A 20528-nucleotide genomic window follows, 5' to 3' on the forward strand; every position below is an offset into this window, starting at 1 on the left:
ACACCATTTTCGATGCAATAAAAAGCTGAAAAGCGAGGAGGAGGAGGAGGACCCTGCAATATGTAACCTGGCAGCTCTCTACAGATCACCAGCAAGTGCCACTTCAACACACATGCATGCAAACACGCTTCAGGCCCCTACCCCGAGTAGATGCCCCAAGTTCCGCTCAATTCAGTATCTGTATAAATGAACTTAGAACATTCTTATATTGTCCATCCTCTGAAAAGAACTGAGACTTATTGCTCTGATGCACTTATTCTCAAAGGAAATTAAAGAAATCCTCTCATTTAGTACAGCACAGCAAGTATCTCTCACTGTCAGAGCACATTATTTTACTAACTCCATCATTACAAAGAATCATGAAAAATAATTACCTACCCCTTTTTTTAGATGTTTTGAAAGATAATAAGGCATCTTGATTTCATTTGATGTCACATTTATGTATAGATGAAAAATGGAAATGAACTGCTAAGTCAGATATCCATGCTACCTATGTCGTATATGTTATTGAGATACTGAACACAAGATACCATTTTTATAAAATGCAGGATAAAAAAGGATAGCCAATAAGTGTGTTGTCTTAGCTGTCTAAGCCGCTGTGTCCATTTCCGTGGACACCAAGTGTACCATTTTCATTAGTTCAGCAACCTCTTTAGCAACCAAGAGTTATGAGTCAGTTCCCAAATCGGCACCTTTCAGGTTCTAGTACAGGCTGTGCCATTTTGTAAGTGTCATATTTTTAGAAACATTTAATTAGCATGTAATGTGTGGGCACTTGTTACATCCATTTCAATCAGCCATAGGAAGATAATGAAAAACTTTTTCTACTGATGGTTCACAGGGGAAAAAGCAACAACTAGACAGAAATTTAGAAAACTTTATTTTTGGAGTAGTATTTATTTTATATGCTTGTTCTAATATAAAAGAACATTGAAAAGCTACAGTACTTGCACAGATAAGGTCCCACTTTTTTCTTCAGCTTTGTTGTAAAGGGATCTTGTCACCCATCATTTGGCCCATGTTTAAATTATGTAAAACAAGCTTTTATAAATTCCAAGATCAATATATTTCCACAATTTAAAACAAACAGAAAACAAAACAAAACCTATTGAAAAAACAGTTGAAAGTATCCTTCTGCCTTGTTTAAAATCCAAACATTGCAACACTGAAAACCTGAATATGAAACTGATTAAAAAGGAAACTGAAATGGATTGAACACAAACAGTAAATATGGGAGTAAATATAGATAAATTGGATTTTTTTAAAAAGTTCTTTCCCCTTTAATAATCATAGGTCTTATTACTGATATATAAAAGAGAGAAAGAAATGTGCTTATGTACAACATGATTTTCTAAAAGGACACTGACAACTTGAAATCCAACCTATCTGAAAAAAATGAGTTAAAAGTAGTTTCAAGTTTAAGCCTGGCCTTTGTGTCCATGCTGCCACTTTTTTTTGTGATTTTACAAATCACATTTTCCTGTTTTTAATGTACTTTAAAATTTGTCTCTCTCTCCCATGTTTCACGAGAAAGCCACACAAACAATAGGAGAAACTAAGATCCTGATTTAGCAAAGCGCTCACACACATGCTTAACTCAATAAGCACATGAGTCGTCATATGCCACAGCATTCAGTGCCACATCCCTGCCATTACGTACGTGTGCGAATAAATAGGTGCAGCTGGCTTTTGGGTGTTCTTTTGTTGTCCAGAAGACTTTGATGCAGCAATATGGCAGACAGAGTCTGATCTATAATCTGTCCTATTCATTTCAAATAGACCCACCACAGTAGTACTTAGGCATCTTATATTACACACCAAATTAAAACAAATCATTTCCATCCAAAGTGTCTCAGACCTCAAATGAAGCCTCAGGGTTGGGGGGAAGCTTTTTCTGAACCTCACCCCATACAAAGGGCAGCCTCTTCCCAACTTTCTATAAGGAAGAGCACTCCTTCATACACAGCAGTAAGAAGGGGTTAGATGTATAGCAAAGTGTACATGAGGGAACAGAGGATTATTGAGTTATAGCACATCTGAGTACTTTTTTATATTATCAAGTTTTATAAGCGTCTCTTTAAAAAAGATGAAATAGCCCTAGCTCTTTATTATATATATCTAACATCTCTTCAGAGAACTTCAAAATACTTTTAATATACTGCACATGTGAAAAAAAATACTAGATCAATGGAATACTAAAAAGAAACCATGGAACTGTTCCATATATTAATTTATAAAAGTAGATTAAATATTTGTTTTTAAATGTGTAGTTTTCAGCATAACTGGATGCTATACAAGGTTTTTCAAAACTCGTACCCAGAAAATACTACTTTGCAAAAGGTTTTAAAGGGGAGTATTTCAAATATATACAGCATCAGCCTATAGTTCATATTAATAAACTGAAATTCTGATCCCATAATTGTTTAAAAACAATTTTATCTTCAAACAGCAATTAATAAATTGTACATTTCTCATTAAAATCGTCCTTGTTTAGCATCACCCATGGCTCCCCATACATCAAATACAAACTCATCAGGAAATGCGAAGTCTCCAAGAGCTTCATCAAGTGCAACAGCAAATTCATCTGGATTGTTCTTGTCTCTTCCTGCTTCTACCATTGTTGCAGCTTAAAAACAAACAAACAAAAACAAAAATAACCAGCCCACAAACACAGATATATAGAAAGACTATAAAGAAATTTATAGTTAAATTACATGCTCATTGTAACATTTCAAAATAATATATTTTAAACACTGAGAAAGGTCTGCTTAGAGGAGATTTTAAAATGCATCTAACAAGATTTAGGAGCACAAGTCCCAAAAGAGAGTCAACAGGATTCATGCTCCTAAATCTCCCCCTTAATCACAAGTGCTCTGCTATGTGGGACAGCGTGGTTGAATTCCTAGGGACAAATTCTTCCTGATCTTGTTCATGTTCTTTTTCTCCTTTGCTCAGTACAGAGTCAGTATCCTTACTACTAACTGTAGTGTCTTGTGAAAGTAAATCCAGGTCTGGAGCTAAAGAACCAGATAGAACGTGACACAACCCTTCATAACACAATGTCTATTCCAGGATGTCAGAATTTTTATGCCAGATTGTGACACCAACTACTTATCATAAATTCAGTTATTTTAATTGATAAATTGTGAGATCAAGATGCAAAAGTGCAACACATTTAATCAACTGGGCTTCACAGAACAGCTTTTAGCAAGCCAGAGCTTAAAATAACCATACTGTTGGACACTGGATGATCTGTGGAAGTGGAGAATTCACAGGACCTGAGCATGGAGAGCAACATACAACCTGTACACAAAAGGCATGCAGACTGGTTTCCAAACACTTGCAGAAGTCAGGGTGAATCAGACCCCAATCAGGAGTAGGGTGACCAGAAATCCTGATTTTTGGGGCTTTTTCTTATATAGACACCTATTACCCCCCACCCCCGTCCCGATTTTTCACACTTGCTATCTGGTCACCCTAATCAGGAGCATACTCAGCTTGCCCAGCATTTGAAAAGGAACATTGTAAATACGACAAGAAAAAACACTGAAAACACTACATCTTTTCTAGGATGAAAGAATTCAAACCCTGGACAGGAAAAAGTAAATCTCTCTGCTATGTAAAAGGCAGAAAACAGAGGGCAGAGCACTCCAGGTTGGCCAAGCAATGGATACAGAAGGAGACAGAGATGTAGTATGGCCCAGTGAATAGACTGGGGCTCAAGAAACCTAAGTTCTTTCCCTACTGGGCCAACAGCCTTCTGGGTGATGTTGGGTAAGTCATGTCACCTATCTGTACCTCAGTTTCCCCATACATAAAATGGGGATAATGATACTTACCTTGTCTGTAAAGTGCTTTGAGATCTACAGATGAAAAGAAAAAGCTCTCTGCATTATCTGAAATTATCAGCATTATCTGAAATATTCTCATTCGAAAGATGAATACACAAAAATTGATTATAAGAAAATTGCAAGGCAAAGAGAAGATGCCAGAGGGCTTCTGCCACACAAAGCAGAATAAACACTTTCAAAATAGCTACAAGGTGCTTGGGAAAAAACCCTCAAGAATGTATAGGATAAACTTAACCAGTTTACAAAAAGTTAGTAAAAAGATACTAAACATGGAGAGATTTCAGGTGCAAATGAAGATCCAGCGGGGGGAAAAAATATCTGATTTGTCATTAGAAATTTTGAAAAGCAGGTCTCTTTAACATCATTTCAGAGTAAAGGAACACAAACAGCCTTTGGAATTACGCTGTGGCAAGATCAGTTAGGAAGATTTGCTGTACTGAAACAGCGATAGTGCTATTAAGGCAGATATGAGAACAAAACTATAGAAAAATGTGCATTAGGCCCTAGTGTATTTGTAAAGCCTTGGAAGGAGGATAGGATGATGCATCCCTTTAAAGCCACTGTATTGTAATCTAAGACAACTAGCACATCTAGTACACAAGGTTGTTAGGGCACAGAGCTGACTGCTGAAGCTCTGTTAATAAGCAACATTAACCCTGTATGTGGATGTGAGCCAGCATTTACTTCCACAAAACAGCAGAGTATGAGAAAATGTGATCGAGATACAGGTTTCAGATTGGAAACGGATACACTTATGTTAATTATTTTGGACCCAAACTTCAGCTTCTGCCAAGGAGTAATCGGTGGCTTTCAGGATGGGGGGAAACACAGGGGTGTCCTTTGTACCCTCCCAACCCTGGACCATCGGGGCACCGGTCTAGAACCCAGGATCAATTAGAGAAGGCTGCTCTAACTTTATGCCTGCTACCAATATCCCCAGGGGCCTGTTACAGCAGTTGGAGATTGCCAAGGCCCAGGGATGCCTTGGCCATGCTGCCTGCACCAGCTGCAAGGATAATGAAGGGGTGTCAGCACAGGAGCCACAAGAGCAGCTCTATGCAGACAAGGACCCCTTAGTCAGGGAGAATCCTTCAGTGGGTGGCTGAGATAATATTAGGGATGCTGGGTGCTTGCAAAGCTATGCAAAGCAGTCTCAGCACAACCAAGAACTGGGCCTTTGAATACAGCTTGCTCACTGAGATATTTGTTTAGATGTCACAGCCTCAAGGCATATTCACAACAATGGAGAATATTACAGCCTAGAATCAAATCAATTCAAAAACACTTCTGCTTTTATTGGCTCATGTCTTTTTCTTAAATTGCCAGCTGATATTAACTGTAACTTTGTGATCCATCCAATACTCAAGTCACTGTTTTCCCAAGCACCACAGAGAAAATACTATTGTCACATTTGGAAGGATTCGAAAACCCCTATAAACTTTCCACTTAGAGGGATGTAAAACAACATATGCAACAGTGCCTGACCAAGGTAACAGAAGCATAAAACCACTAGCAGAGGATCTCTACCTGTGAGTCAGGACTGGAGCCTGTAAATCTGTCTGATCAAAACCATGTGAGCTTCTCCTGATTTCAAGTTTTCTTAACATGAAACTCCTCCCAAATTCACTGATGTTTATGAACTTTTGGCAAACCAGAGCTGACTTATGTGAAGATGTGACAAGTTATGAGTAAACTTGGATCACTCTGGGTGAAAATAATTGAATCAGTAGTTTTGACTGAATTTTACTTTGAGTTTGAATGTGCATTCAAACGTCCTGGCGAACTGAAATTCCTGAGATTTTCACAGCGCTCGTTGAGATTCCCCCCTGACTTCCAGGGGTTATTAACCCTGTTTAAACTAAACGGTTCCATGGGGAGGAGGGAATAAACCAAAACGTTGCTGCTAAGTGAAATTTTAAAAAATGAGTTATTCAAAGAGCAGAAATAGCATCCCAAAAATATCTAATTAGAGGTTTAACTAAATTTTTTTTAAAAAGTGACCATAGAGCTGAAACACCCATGAGAAATTTCAGCCCAGTCAGTGAGATTTTTCAGAACAAGACCTTGTAATAAAAGTGCTTCCTTAATGGTAATCATAATGTCAGTGCCCCCGTGGTACATTATATATATTATTCTCATGAAAGCAACTTCTTCTGCTCAGATACATGTGATATTATGAAATCTGAAATTTCTGAGAGGAATTATCATAACTTTAGTAGTAGGTGTGTTACTTTCACAATAGCTTGAGGCTGACCTATAGTGTCTGTAGAGCTGAATTACCTTACTACGGTATGTTAAATGGTAGTGCAAGATGTAGAACCAAATCCTTCTTGATTTTCTCAAGTCCCACTAAGGTTCTTGCATGTGTGAGGCTGAGTCCTGCCTCATTCCCTGCACACCTTAGCAGTAAATAAAACAAGGACTCCTCATACACTGAGTACTTTCATTTCATTTTTCACTGTGAGACTAATTTAGCCATGTGTGCACTCACAGTATATGGTTTCCTTTCAATAAGTCCTTTATGGCCTAGTGAGAAAACTCCATGAAGTATGTACTGATGTTTACAGAGTCCAATTTTCCATGGATAATTGCAACAGCAAATCAAACCAGTGTTCGTTAAAACATTAAAAAGGCACTTGTCAGGGAGAGCTATTTCCATATAATTTTTTTAAGTAAATCTTATTGGTTCACAGACAGTGTCAGTTTTCCTCTTTTTACCCCAACTGCTTCTTGTAATAGCTGCACAGTACAAGGTTGTAAGGATTTTATTCTAAGGGGGAAAGTGTATTTATTCCCTATTCTCCTCACACTCAAAAGGCCGAGGCATTTTTCCTCAAACTTTGCTAAACAATCCACCTTGAGGCAAAAGCCAAGCCTGGGAAATATCACCCCAAACCATGAACTTCAATAAGTTATAAGAAGTGATTGAAAACGGGGTGTTAGAACAGAAGTCTATTGAAAAGTCAACTATAGTGACCTCTGCTAGAATATATAGACGCATAGCTACTCTGATGTTTTACCCACTTTTTCCTATTTTCTGACATAGTCCCATTCACACTTAACATCTGAGGTGAAGTTTCCTTTGAGTTTCACTTTTGACACCATATAATACTTTTGATGTGCTATGGTAAAAAGGCCTAATGGCCTGTGATGGGATGTTAGATGGGGTGGGATCATAGTTACCCAGGAAAGAATTTTCTGTAGTATCTGGCTGGTGAATCTTGCCCATATGCTCAGGGTTTAGCTGACCGCCATATTTGGGGTGGGAAGGAATTTTCCTCCAGGGCAGATTGGAAGAGGCCCTGGAGGTTTTTCATCTTCCTCTGTAGCATGGGGCATGGGTCACTTGCTGGAGGATTCTCTGCTCCTTGAAGTCTTTAAACCACGATTTGAGGACTTCAATAGCTCAGACATAGGTGCGAGGTTTTTCGCAGGAGTGGGAGAGTAAGATTCTGTGGCCTGCATTGTGCAGAAGGTCGGACTAGATGATCATAATGGTCCCTTCTGACCTTAGTATCTATGAGTCTTCCGATCTGCCTGCCATTCTCATTCAACTTTTTATGCACTTTCACTCCTAGGCAGCAACCGGCTAACACTTACTGCACACTTAACTGTTTGGAGGCTTCATTGCCACCTAAGTCCTACCCCATAAACCAGCCAAGTCCAGCTTAATAAAATGACTTTAGAAGTCTGAACTGAATCAACAATTTTTATTTAGCAATGAATAACGCACACTATAATTTGCCCACATCAAAAATATCCAAGCAATATGTGGTTCTGGCCTGTGCCTTTAATAAAAAAAGAGAGAAATAATTCCCTTTCCTAATACCAATGAGACATTCCAGACAATATATTTCAAGTGGATCACTGCCTTTAGCAGGTGGTTAGTATCCCTTGGTTTTGACTACATGTCTAACACAACCATCCAAAATATTTAAAAGAATCCCTAGAAACCAGTTTCTTTATTGTTTCATTTTAATCAGGTGCCAATTTTAACTAGGCCACAACCTACCAAAGATAGGAACAGAAACCACATAGATTCTGTTTTTAGACACACTTGCTCTTTTCTTTCCCACAAAATGCCTGTTATTCTCCCTCATAATTAACTAACAGTCATATTGCATCATAAACATACACTGGGTTTGCAGTACTCAGAAAAGACATCCCCCTACTCCAAATAACTTACAGCATAGAATATACAAGACAAAAAACACAAGAACACAAGAGGACAACAAAGATTCTTGGGGAAAGGCCATTTAATTGGGGGAGAGACAGGAAGCAAGTGAAGTCAATAAAGGAGAGTGATGGTACTCAGAGCAGTTGGAAAGGAAAAGAGCTTTCACAGAGTCATGTTGGATAGATTGGTGGGAGAGCAGGTGAGAATCAGGGAGGCTGAAAAGAAAGATACAAAAGTCAAAGAGAGAGATGACCAGGTACAGAGAAGGGTTTTAGCAGCAGGGATACTGAAGATGGTAGAGATTTTGCTGATAAGATATTAATGAGATACTATTATGTGAGAAGGAGATAGAGACACAAAGTACTACACTTAGGAGGGGAAAAAATCATATGCCCAAGTACAAAATGGGGAATAATCAGCAAGGCAATAATACTGCAGAAAAAAATTGTGGGTTATAGTGGATCACAAACGGAATGAGTCAACAGCATGATGCCATTGTAAAAAAGGCAAATGTCACCCTGCAATTTATTAATAGGAGTGGCATATGTAACACACAGGAGGTAATTGTTACACTCTGCTTGGCACCGCTGAAGCCTCAGCTGGAGTACTGTTTTGGGCCCCACATATTAAAAAAGATGTGAACAAACTGTAGAAAGTCCAGGGGACAGCAACAAAAATTATATGAGATTTAGAAACATGTCCTATGAGGACATGTTGAAAGAAATGGGGAAGTTCAGTCTCGAGAAGAGAAGGCTGAGGGGGAACATGATAACAGTCTTCAAATATGTAAAAGGTTGTTATAAAGATCAATTGTTCTCCATGTCCACTGAAGGTAGGACAAGAAGTAATCAGTTTAGTTTGCAGTAAGGAAGATTTAGGTTAGATATAAGAAAAACTTTCTATTAATAAGGATAGTTAAGTACTGATACAGGTTACTTACAGAAGTTGTGAAATCCCATTAGAGGTTTTTAAGAACAGGTTAAAAAAATACTTATCAGGGACAGTCTAGGTTGTACTTAATTCTGCTTCAGTGTGGCTGGGATGGACTAGATGACTTCTTGAGGTTCCTTCTACATTTCTGTGATTCTATGACATCAGGGTTGAAAGCCTCAGAGAAAGTAAGAAGAGTAGAACTGTCAATTGCGATGAAGAATAGAGGTGGTGGATGGATAAGAAGAATTGGATGGAAGTTTTGGGCAGAGTTGAGATAGTGAAAAGACATCCTAATAGACATGTCAGGGATGTTTAGAGATATGAGACTGGAGAGAGGGGTGGAGGTAAAGGGTTGAAAAGTAGATTTAGGAATAATCTGAATAGAGGCAGAGAGGACTGATGAGGTTGCCTAAAGTGCTGGAGAGGGTACTAAAGGAGCAGAAGAAGGGACCAAATACAGCATCCTGAGACATACTAATAGATAAGCAACATGGAAGGACAGGGTGATTTTCCGTAAGCACTGGAGAAGAGATCCCAAGTTGGAAAGGAAGTCATCTTTGTCATGAACTTTCCATCAATAGCAGAAGAGCTCTTCTGGGATTGGGTTCTATTGACATAAGCTTCCCATCCTCTTCTGTCCGATCTGGTAGTAGGAGCAGTCTTCCATGATCCAACCATCACCAGGATAGAAGAAAGAGTCCCAGGTAGCCCCATGTGTCTGAGACTTCAGCTTGAGAGGAGCAATTCTATAAGTGGCCTTCACTGTCATCATTCAGGGAGGAGTCTCTCTTGCCCCACCAATCAAAGAACAGTTTCCATTCACTCACCAGACACCACACACCAGTGTTAGAATCATTTGTGGAGGCCTTCACTGGCTCATTCATTTTTAAATAAGAAGCAGAGTCTATTGGCTCAGTTTCCATTGTACCCTTAAAATTGTTAAGAACAATGCATTTCCAAACTCGGGGACACATTCTGCACAGACCTGAATGGAACTCTAGTAAAATGGTATATGGGACAGATTTTTAACGGCACAAATGAGTTACATGCATAATTGCCACTGAAAGCAATTGGGAGTCTAATGGCCCTTTGTGTCTTTGAAAATGTTCCCCTAACACTACCTGCCAAATTGCATTGCCACTGAGTTTAAAGCATTGTACCTATTTAGGTATTTATGTGCACTTAGTCATTCCTGAAACTTTACGCTGTACAAGATCCTTCACTGGACAAATATTATGGCTTGATCTTATTTGACTCCATTATGTGTTATAATGGATGCTACTTTCTCATTTCTTTTTTAAACCTCTGAATTAAAATTAGGAGCATTGTATTCTAAACACAATCACACTGTGAAAGATGTCAGTTTAATGGAGATTGAATAGCAATATTATCTGACATCAAAAGCCCCTGGAGAACAGAACAGAATGGGGGCAGGGGTCAATGATAAAGCTTTTAATCGTTTGTCTGTTGAATAACTATCACACTTGTGGTGATTTGTATTTTTGGCTAATCTGAGATAAGTAATGAGCGAAGTTCCTAGTTGAACAGTTACTGGCATTCTCTGAATGAATCCTTTCCTCATATTTCATTTCCATGGGCAACTAATCACATTTATAGTCAATGTATGAAAACGAAATTACATATTGATTGAAAATATTTGCGACAGCTGATAATCTTTCCACTGCTAAGGAATCTTAGGTGCTTAGAGTTGTGTAATAGTGTAACTAAGATAAAATTCTGTTTTTGCTGCCTCGTTTTTACCACTGGCCCTTGATACTTCTGTTTGACCACTGAAGGAGATATCTTCATGGTATAAACCAGAGCAATAATACACACTATCCAATAATGCACACAACTACATATACATATTGCATAGAAGAGGAAGGATTTGATAGGGATTAATTACAACAACAAAGCAGAGGAATATAATTTAATCAAATAGCAGTTCTAAATACGTTAATTAAATACTCACCTAGTTCAGTATCTCTTATTCCCATGTACATTTCAAGAAGGTCATCTACTTTTCTTATTGCTTTTTCTTCAATTTCAGAGTGCTTTATTGAAACAAAACACTTAAGAGTTTAAAATGCAACATCTTGGTTACAAATTTCAAAAATTACAAGATACCCAAATTAATCCAGATTTTGCATTTAGGATCTGATTTATTCCCTTTTTATTATGAATAAATTGCAAGCAAATCTTCTATCTTAATGTTTTGGGTTTTGGTTAAGATTTACCCTCCATCCCCAACCCAAAAAAGTCAAGGGTGAAATAGTAATACAATACAGTTAGTGAGAAACATCTGACTTCCCGGTGACTCTGCACGAGTAGAACAGAAGATATACATTTCAAATCCCTCCATCTGACAGGTGGATTCAGCATTTTGGGCATGCACATCAATGAAGTGAGAAGCATGTGATTCACTGTCACAGAGCTGGCCCTTTAAGGGGAGTCAGCTACTTAGGCAGTTAGCTTGCCCCAGGCAAAGCTGGGCTGGCTCCTTCCCTTCAGCAGAGCCTGTTGCAGATAGGCAGGGCATCTGACACCTCTTAAAGGGCCAGCCCTGTGACACTTACCTACTTTTTGGCTAAGATATGCCATTGCTAGCTTACTATATGGCTGGAAAACAGATGTGACATGCCTTTCACTTCCCTGACAAATGCCAAAAGATTGAGTCATCATTCATGTTTCGAGTTATCAGTAATAAGATATAATAACTGAAAGCGACGAAGGGTAATGCTGAAAGATGTTTCCTTGGTCAAAGATAATTTAATATTCCTATAAACTCCAGATAAAGGATGCTGATAAATTTATTACTGAAACTTATTATTATTATTACTACCACCTTTAGCACAGAGGAGTCCTATTCATGGACCTATTCATTGTGCTAGGTGCTGAACAAACACAGAACAATCTAATCTCTGAATGATTTAAAGAGTCAGATATTTGCACAGTATACATAAGTATCTGTATTGCAGACTCCAAGCATTCAAAAATCATGAGTCAGACTCTCTAAAAAAATCACATTTATCTTAAAAAATAATGTTTATTAAAAGGAATACATTTTGGAAACTTTTTATTTGCCTTACGGGCTTTGAGCTGTTGGGGGTTCATATTTTCTAGATTTTCTCCATAGCCACCAGGTTTAGAAACTGTTTTGTTAAAATGCAAGTTGAAATTCTCACATAATTGTATGGCTCTAGGAACTGGGGCTTTAAAAGGGCGGTGGGGGAGGAAGGGAGAAATAAATATTGTGAGACCTGTAATAGAATCACGAGAGTTCACAGCATTGATATGTATGCCACAAGAAATATGGCTTTAAATTTATTTCTATAAATATTCCATATTTCCTAATGAGCCACCTTGTTCCATTACCCACTATTTTTATTTCTGACATCAGTACTGAATGTAGCTTTAAACAAACTTTTAGTGACATCTAACAAAGTAAGAAACACTGAGATTTTGCTGTGCTGGAATTTTTCAAGAAAATCCCATTTTGCCACATAAACTTTGCTGAAGGATAAATCTGATGTTTTACATAAATTTAACAGATGCTAAAAGTTTCAAATGCTCTCATTACTATCCCAGTATAAACATACCACTTCCTCCACAGTGGCAGGACCTTTGAATCTCAATCGAAGTGTTTCTCTTCCCTTGGAGATTTTAGCCTCTGATAGAGTTCCACTTTTTAACCTTGGTTCAATCATTTCTAAAAACAAAAGTACAACTGTTAAATGTACCATTTAATTAGAATTAAATAAGTATGCTTTAGCTGACTCAGTAGCTTCAACTTTTAGATCTACTTAAAATCTAGAGCAACTTGAATTTATAATTTACAATATTTTAGATATAATTTGGGCCCCAATTGTGCATTAAGAGTCACTACACTGGACCGCTCAGCCCTTGTGGAATCCTACTCAGATGCTTTACAAGCACAAAGAAATTACTCTGCAATAAAATTAAGACTCTCCTTTGAAAAATGCATCTATGTAGGCATAGTTCATTCTACTATATCTGTGCATATTTGAATACATTTAGTTCTCTGTTCTAGACAAATCATTATTCATTAAATAGTATTGGGAATTGGTAAAAATCATGCAGTTTTTACTCAGGCAGAATTCTCAGACTTCAGTCCTGCATTGTGGTCCACACTAAGAGGTAGATTCCTGCTCAGTAGGTTTAGCTTTCTTCCAGGATTACACTGTTATCCCTTTTTGACCCAAGAGGCTAGTCAAAGTGCAGGGCCTGGGGATGTTGCAGCTGGAAGTACAAATTGGTGGTATCTGGTATTTTCTTTGATGCAATCTTGTTTATTTACAAAGAATGTACAAAGTCCTAACTCTCCAAACTCAGAATCAAGAACAAAAGGAGCAGTTTCTTCGGTTACAGCTCCACGCCTCTATAGCCAACAGACCCAAGGGATCTCTTTCTAGTTTCTTCCAGGGCCACACTGTGGTCACCAGGTTCTAGTACAGAGGTTCTCAAACTGGGGGTTGGGACCCATCTGGGGGTCGCAAGGTTATTATGTGGGGGGTCGTGAGCTGTCAGCCTCCACCCCAAACCCCGCTTTGCCTCCAGCATTTATAATGGTGTTAAATATATAAAAAAGTGTTTTTAATTTACAAGGGAAGGGGGGTCGCACTCAGAGGCTTGCTATGTGAAAGTGGTCACCAGTACAAAAGTTTGAGAACCACTGTTCTAGTACCTCACTCTCTGTTCTGATTTCTCTGTGCTCTGCCTTCCTACCCCCTCCCCCACACTTACCGAAAAAAGCACTTGGGCGGGTTCACACACTTCTTTTTTTTAGGTGGGGGCTTGTGTTTACAATTATGTTAATCGAAGGGTGAGTTCACACCTATCAATCTCAAGGAGGTTTTAACTCAACCCATAACAAGACTTCCCCAGCTTGGAACACCCCCACCCCCAACTCAGCTTTGGTTATCGTCCCAATGAAGCCTAAAATGGTAATATCCAATAACCCATCCCAAACAGAAAGAAAAGAAATAAATAAAAAATTATACAAGGTTGACTATTTACATATGTACAGTGTTGTCTAGCAAGATGTTTTCACATCAGCCCCAAAAGAATTTTATTCCCACCCAAATCTCTTTGGGGTTTTTCTCTTCCCAGGTTTCTTTTCAATCAGCCCCTGAGGAACATCTATTGTTTTTGTGGAATTTGTAACCTGAATTTGTAATCTGACCCTGCACATTTTGTTTTGATGGGGCATTCACCTCTGTAACAACTTTTCCAGCCTTACCTTCCACAGCTACAACCTCAGATTCAGGAAGCAGCCAAGCTAAAATTTTGTTCCCCTGATATCTTCTCAAATGGTCCTTATAGGTAACCGTGTTTAGTCCTGGGACGCAACTGGTCCCTGTACACCACTTTATTTATTTGGGTTAGTATTGTACAGGGTGCCTCCCAAGGTTTATCCAATTTAGGACTCCTACCCTACTTTCTTCTAGGATTGTGTACCCAGACCAGGTCCCCTCTTTTTAAAAGTTTCCCCATATGAACTTATATAAATACAAAAGTTTTATCTTATCAGAGGCTATCAACTTTTCCCTAGCAAAGGTTTGAACTTTTTCAGTTTTGGATTGTAGGGTTTTTACATGGTCCAAATGGTTCGAATCCATTTGTTCCTCTTCAGGAACTCCATACAAGAATTTTTCTGCCGTCCTTAGCTTATGCCCAAACATGAGAAATCTTAGGGTACACTGTGTACTCTGAATGACTGCTATCCTATAAACTATCAAAAGGAATGGGATTTTTGCTAGTTCCACTCTGTTTGGTACTGTTCTACAAAAGTAGCCAGCTGAAACCCCCCCAGAGTCCTATTCCATCTTTCCACCATCCCATTAGATCCTGGGTGTGCTGTGGTGGTAAGAATTTGTGGATCCTTAGAATCTTACAAATCTGTTTAAACACTGGATTCAAAGTTTCTCCCTTGATCTGCGTGTAACTCACTCAGGACTCCAAATCTGGTGAAAAATTCATTCACTAGGACCCCTAATACTGTTACAACTTCTTGATTTCTTATTGGATAAGCCTCAGGCCATTCTGTGAAGCAGTCCGTAGCTATCAGCCACTATTGATTACCAGATACCCCACAAGATACTGCTGCAAAGCAGCTCTCCCAGTTTTAGGGGGCCCTTCTTTATAATGCAAGCCTTGTATTTCCTGCACCAATTTTATAAATCCAGCCTGCATTCAACCCAACAGAAATTCTCCCTTAGCTTAGCTAAGGTTTCTGCAATCCCCAAATGTCCAGCAGTTTTAAAATCATGACACAACTACAGAACCACCTTTTCTAATGTATCTGGTGCAATTAGCTGGTACCTGTATCCATCACCCACTGGTTTATCTCATCTCCCATGGGTAATGAGAGCCAGAGAACCAAACTGTAAACCCTGTATATGATGGAAACCACTTCAAGCCAGGGGGTGCGGGAGCACCCCAGCCTCCCTAGTTTTAGCACCTATGTCATCTCCTATACAGTATTTCATCTTTAAATTCCAAGCTTTCCTACTGTGTCCAGAAAGGTTTTACTGTGATATTATGAATTGACATCACAATTGCCAACTTTCACATGGTAAATAAGCATCCTGACTTTCACAATAAGCCAAAAATCAAGCGAATCCTATTTCAAAACAAGGCCAAAACAAGCCAATCCCTAAGAACCCCAACCCTCTATGTGACTAGATCCCCCGGGCGTACAGTCTGGGACTGTGATGGGCCTGCTGTGCACCCCTGACTCTCTTCCCCCCCCCTCCACTTACTCCTGCTTGCCAGGAGCCGATCAAAAAAAAAAAAGCAACAAGCAACGAGCTACAAAACAAGCAACAAGCCAAAAAGCAAATCACAAGCCAATTAAGCCAAAAACAAGCCCAATTTCTGAGTTTTTTTTCCACGGGTTTTGCACGTCTGATTGACACTACAGTCCAGGGTGGCTGGAACTAACTTCCAGTTGATTTTTCCAATCACACACTATCCTGATAACAGGGTCATCTCTTTGGGAAGATTTTAGTTGGTCTGGGATCCATTCTGGGGTAGTCATCCCCATTGTTCTAGCAGATGAGCCAGGAACATGGACACTTCTGCAAATCAGAGGTAGAGCAGCACACCCATTCTCCTGAGCAACTAACTCCTTGCTCTTCTGCTTGGGGCAGTGTTTGCAATTAGCCTCCCAACAAGGTCAGCTGGACAAGACATCAGCATTAACATGCTTATGGCCAGGCCTGTGTGTGTTTGTGAAATCATAACACTGAAGTTCTCCAACTACCAAGCAAGCTGTCCCTCAGGTTCCTGAAACTAAAAAGCCATTGCAGGGAAGCATGCTCCATCCTGACCATAACCCTCCTCCCATACAAATAGTGATGAAGACATTCTATAGATTTAACCACTGGAATGTAACCCAGGAATGCTTCCAGTCAGCTATGATGCAATCTGTTTTAAAGGTTTAGCATATCATCAGTATTCTTCCTTAATCCTACTCTCTTTTTAACTGATGCAGTTCTGCTGATTATAGGTTATATCCAAGCAAGCAAACAGTATACAACTGAAAAAAATTATACAACTGAGGCCAGTGGTTAATTTGTGCCAAGGTTGAGCCCCAGCACCTCCAGGCTTGGCAGTTCAGAGCCCCGGCACCTCTGGGTTTGCCGCATCAGTTATGAATGTAAAAAAATTGCTTGAGCCCCGGCACCTCCTTCATTACAAATTAAGCACTGACTGAGGCTGATAGTGAGGAAGAAGCATCTCCAAATTTACAACATGTACAGAATGAGGTTGGAGTTCCTAGGCGTTGATACTGGGTGTTGCACTAATGTCTCTCAAAATTCAGACTTCTGCAGCAAGAAGTTACCACCCTCTCAAGTCTCTGGAGTTCTTGTGTCAATACTGCCCCGAACCCAAAGCACTAGTATATGAAAGGGGTTTTGAAACATGTATATGCTTAGAGCCTGTTTCAACTCTGAAAATGCTACATCACGCTCTGCTGGCCACTGAAGTGGCTTCCCTTTCTCACCCATCCTATGCAGTGGTTTTGCAATATTGGCAAGCCTATAAATGATCCTTCTGTGATAGGAGCAGAGCCCTATAAAACTTTACATATCTGTGAGTGTCTGGGAAGTTGGCAAGCTCTGTACAATCTCTTTTGGGGGGTGTGGTGAAGGAGGGACAGTGGAAATTCCCTCCTAACCAATTGTGTGCCCAAGGTAGATTACCTTTTTTTTAAATAATTCACATTTCTGGGAGTTCAGTTTCAAATTGGCCACATTCAGTTTAGTGCTTCCCCCATCTCCCAAACTCAGAGAGAAGCTTTCACTAGACATCTTCAACAGTCTGTCCTGGCCAGCCTTAAATTTATAGAAGTCCTTCTTTTTGTGGCCAGATTTGTCATAGTACAAGCATTTAACTGAACTGTTCCCTTTAATTTTTGCATTATTGCCAATTTCCCTTGTTCTACCAACCAAATTTATCATCTGTTCTAATCATTCAATACAGTCTTGAGCCAAATTAGAATCCCCTCTTTCATCATACATATTAGACACAGAGCTGTACTTACAGGACTCACGGTTAGGGTCCTATCAAATTCACGGTCATGAATAATGCATCACGAACTGTGAAATCTGGTCTTTTGTGTGCTTTTACCCTATACTATACAGACTTCACAGGGGAGACCAACGTTTCTCAAATTGGTGGTCCTGACCCAAAAGGGAGTTGCGGGTGCGGGGGTGCAGGTCTCAGTATTGCCACCCTTTCTTCTGCACTGCTTTCAGAGCTGGGTGGCTGGAGAGTGGGGGCTGTTCGCCGGGCACCCAGCTCTGAAGGCAGCACCCCACCAGCAGCAGAGCAGAAGTAAGGGTTGTAATACCATACCATGTCACCCGTACTTCTGCGCTGCTTCCTTCAGAGCTGGGCGGCTCTGCTGACTGAGGCTGCTAACTGCGGGCCCAGCTCTGCAGGCAGCAGCACAGAAGTAAGGGTGGCAGTACCGCAACCCCCCTTACAATAACCTTACAAACCCCCACACCAACTCCTTTTTGGGTCAGGACACCTACAAATACAACACTGAAATTTCAGATTTAAATGTCTGAAATCCTAAAATTTACAATTTTTAAAATCCTCTGACTGTGAAATTCACCAAAATGGGCCGTGAATATGGTAGGACCCTACTCATGGTGACCAGCTTCCATCTTCCTCACTAGTACAGTCTTCTGCTTCCTTTTCTGGTGCATTATTGCAAGAAAAGAGGCAAGTTCTGTGGCAAACACCACAGCCTCTTGGAGTGTCTTTGGCCTCCTTTCATTCATCTTGATCTGCAAATCCAAGTCCAGCGGACCATCTATAAACTGATCTATTGCCAATCTATCCTGGAAGGCCTTGGTGGTACCTGGGTATGCCAGGAACAAGTCATATTGCCAGTCCAGATGGGGTTTCTTCTTTCCCTCTCCTTCTCCCTCTTGGCTATGCATGCACCAGATCCAGTTGATGGCTAGCTTCAAACCACCTGTCAAGGGCTTGTACCAGGCCTGGATAACGCTCTCTCTTTTTTGGGGGTGTCATAAATATAAAGGGAAGGGTAAACCCCTTTGAAATCCCTCCTGGCCAGAGGAAAACTCCTCTCACCTGTAAAGGGTTAAGAAGCTAAAGGTAACCTCGCTGGCACCTGACCAAAATGACCAATGAGGAGACAAGATACTTTCAAAAGCTGGGAGGAGGGAGAGAAACAAAGGGTTTCTGTCTGTCTATATGCTGCTTTTGCCGGGGATAGACCAGGAATGGAGTCTTAGAACTTTTAGTAAGTAATCTAGCTAGGTATGTGTTAGATTATGATTTCTTTAAATGGCTGAGAAAAGAATTGTGCTGAATAGAATAACTATTTCTGTCTGTGTATCTTTTTTGTAACTTAAGATTTTGCCTAGAGGGATTCTCTATGTTTTGAATCTAATTACCCTGTAAGGTATCTACCATCCTGATTTTACAGAGGGGATTTCTTTACTTCTATTTACTCCTATTTCTATTAAAAGTCTTCTTGTAAGAAAACTGAATGCTTTTTCATTGTTCTCAGATCCAAGGGTTTGGGTCTGTAGTCACCTAGGCAAATTGGTGAGGCTTTTTACCAAACCTTGTCCAGGAAGTGGGGTGCAAGGTTTTGGGAAGTATTTTGCGGGGAAAGACGTTTCCAAACAGCTCTTCCCCAGTAACCAGTATTTGTTTGGTGGTGGTAGCGGCCAATCCAAGGACAAAGGGTGGAATATTTTGTAGCTTGGGGAAGTTTTTGACCTAAGCTGGTAAAGATAAGCTTAGGAGGTTTTCATGCAGGTCCCCACATCTGTACCCTAGCGTTCAGAGTGGGGGAGGAACCTTGACAGGGGGTAAGTTCTGTAGCATCATCAGAGCTGGGCCACCCAAGCTGGCTGCTAGAAACACCCTTTTCTGTCCCTCTTCCCAGCCATTCATTTGAGCTATAATGCTGAATTCAGATAAGCCTACCACGGAGTTTTTTCCCACAAAGATTGTGGGCTTTTGCATCATTTGAGCTGGAACAGCCAGACCTCTCCCATCTGAACCTCTGTAGGTTACAAATGGAGTAGAAAATGATTGTAAATGTCCGGTCTTATTCAAGGCCTCTGGCTGGCTGAATTCATCATCCAGGGGGTTGTCTTCCACTGTGATCGGTGACGCTCTTATTTCCTTCCAGAGCTGAATGTTCAGCTCCTTAAGTCCTTGCTGGGCTTAGGTTGGCATAGCTACCACACACAAAGGTGTGGCTTTTTCACACCCCAAGTGTCACAGCTGTGTCAGCCTACATTTTAAGTGTAGATCAGACCTTAGCTTACAGCTCCAAGCCTATTCAATGAACAGACCTCAAAGCTCTCTCTCTAACTTTTTGCAAGGTCACACTGTGCTCACCAGGTACTGCTTGGCTTTCTTGATGTTTTGCCTCTACCTCCTCCTCTATTCTGTTGTCAGTTTCCCTGTGCTCTGCCTTCCCTCACCACACATCTACCCAAAACAATATTTAGCAAAAAGCCCCTGGATGGGTTTACATGCTCCTTTCGTCTTAGGTGGCATCTTATCCTTACAATTATGTTAATTGAAGGGTGAGTTCATTACTATCAATCTCAACCCTTTATAAAGCTGCACTGAGCTTATAACAACACCCTTTCACTAAGGCTGTGCTGTGAGCACCATCGCTACTTGGGTCAAAGCGGCAATTTAACTAGGTTTGGAACTAGATAAAGGTTCTGTCCGCTTCTTCTGTGCCAAGCACCTGGATCAGTTTCAACCATGTAGGATGGGATTCTTGGGGTGAAATTCTGGTCCTACTGAGTTTTGCCATTTACTTCAATGGGTCCAGGATTTCATACCTAGTGCTCATCTATCCCTGGGCCTCCTGGTTTAATTTTGGGTAAGACTTGAGCTGCATTTTGGTAGTTACAGAAGAAAGCCTGAGACCTCTTAGACATGGCATGTCTCAGCCTCACAGCAGCAGTGCCACTTAGGATAGAATTTTATCTGTAAGGTTGGCAGCATTGTTCTGATCTGTCAACCCATAA

General features: G+C 40.2%; 1 protein-coding gene across 1 annotated transcript in view; it reads right to left on the bottom strand.

Moving 5' to 3' along the window:
* Window positions 1-954: 954 nt before the first annotated feature.
* The window catches only part of GIPC2 (GIPC PDZ domain containing family member 2), a 54710-nt gene continuing 35136 nt past the window's right edge, over window positions 955-20528 (bottom strand). Inside the window, exons 4-6 of the mRNA XM_074961482.1 lie at window positions 12561-12670; window positions 10934-11015; window positions 955-2626 (exon numbers count right to left, since the gene is read on the bottom strand). Of these exons, the coding sequence (XP_074817583.1) occupies window positions 2475-2626; window positions 10934-11015; window positions 12561-12670 (344 nt within the window). The 3' untranslated portion in view covers window positions 955-2474. The remainder of the gene's footprint in view (window positions 2627-10933; window positions 11016-12560; window positions 12671-20528) is intronic.

This window comes from Natator depressus, chromosome 8 (assembly GCF_965152275.1).
Source record: "Natator depressus isolate rNatDep1 chromosome 8, rNatDep2.hap1, whole genome shotgun sequence".
In the NCBI taxonomy this organism is placed as follows: Eukaryota; Metazoa; Chordata; order Testudines; family Cheloniidae; genus Natator; species Natator depressus.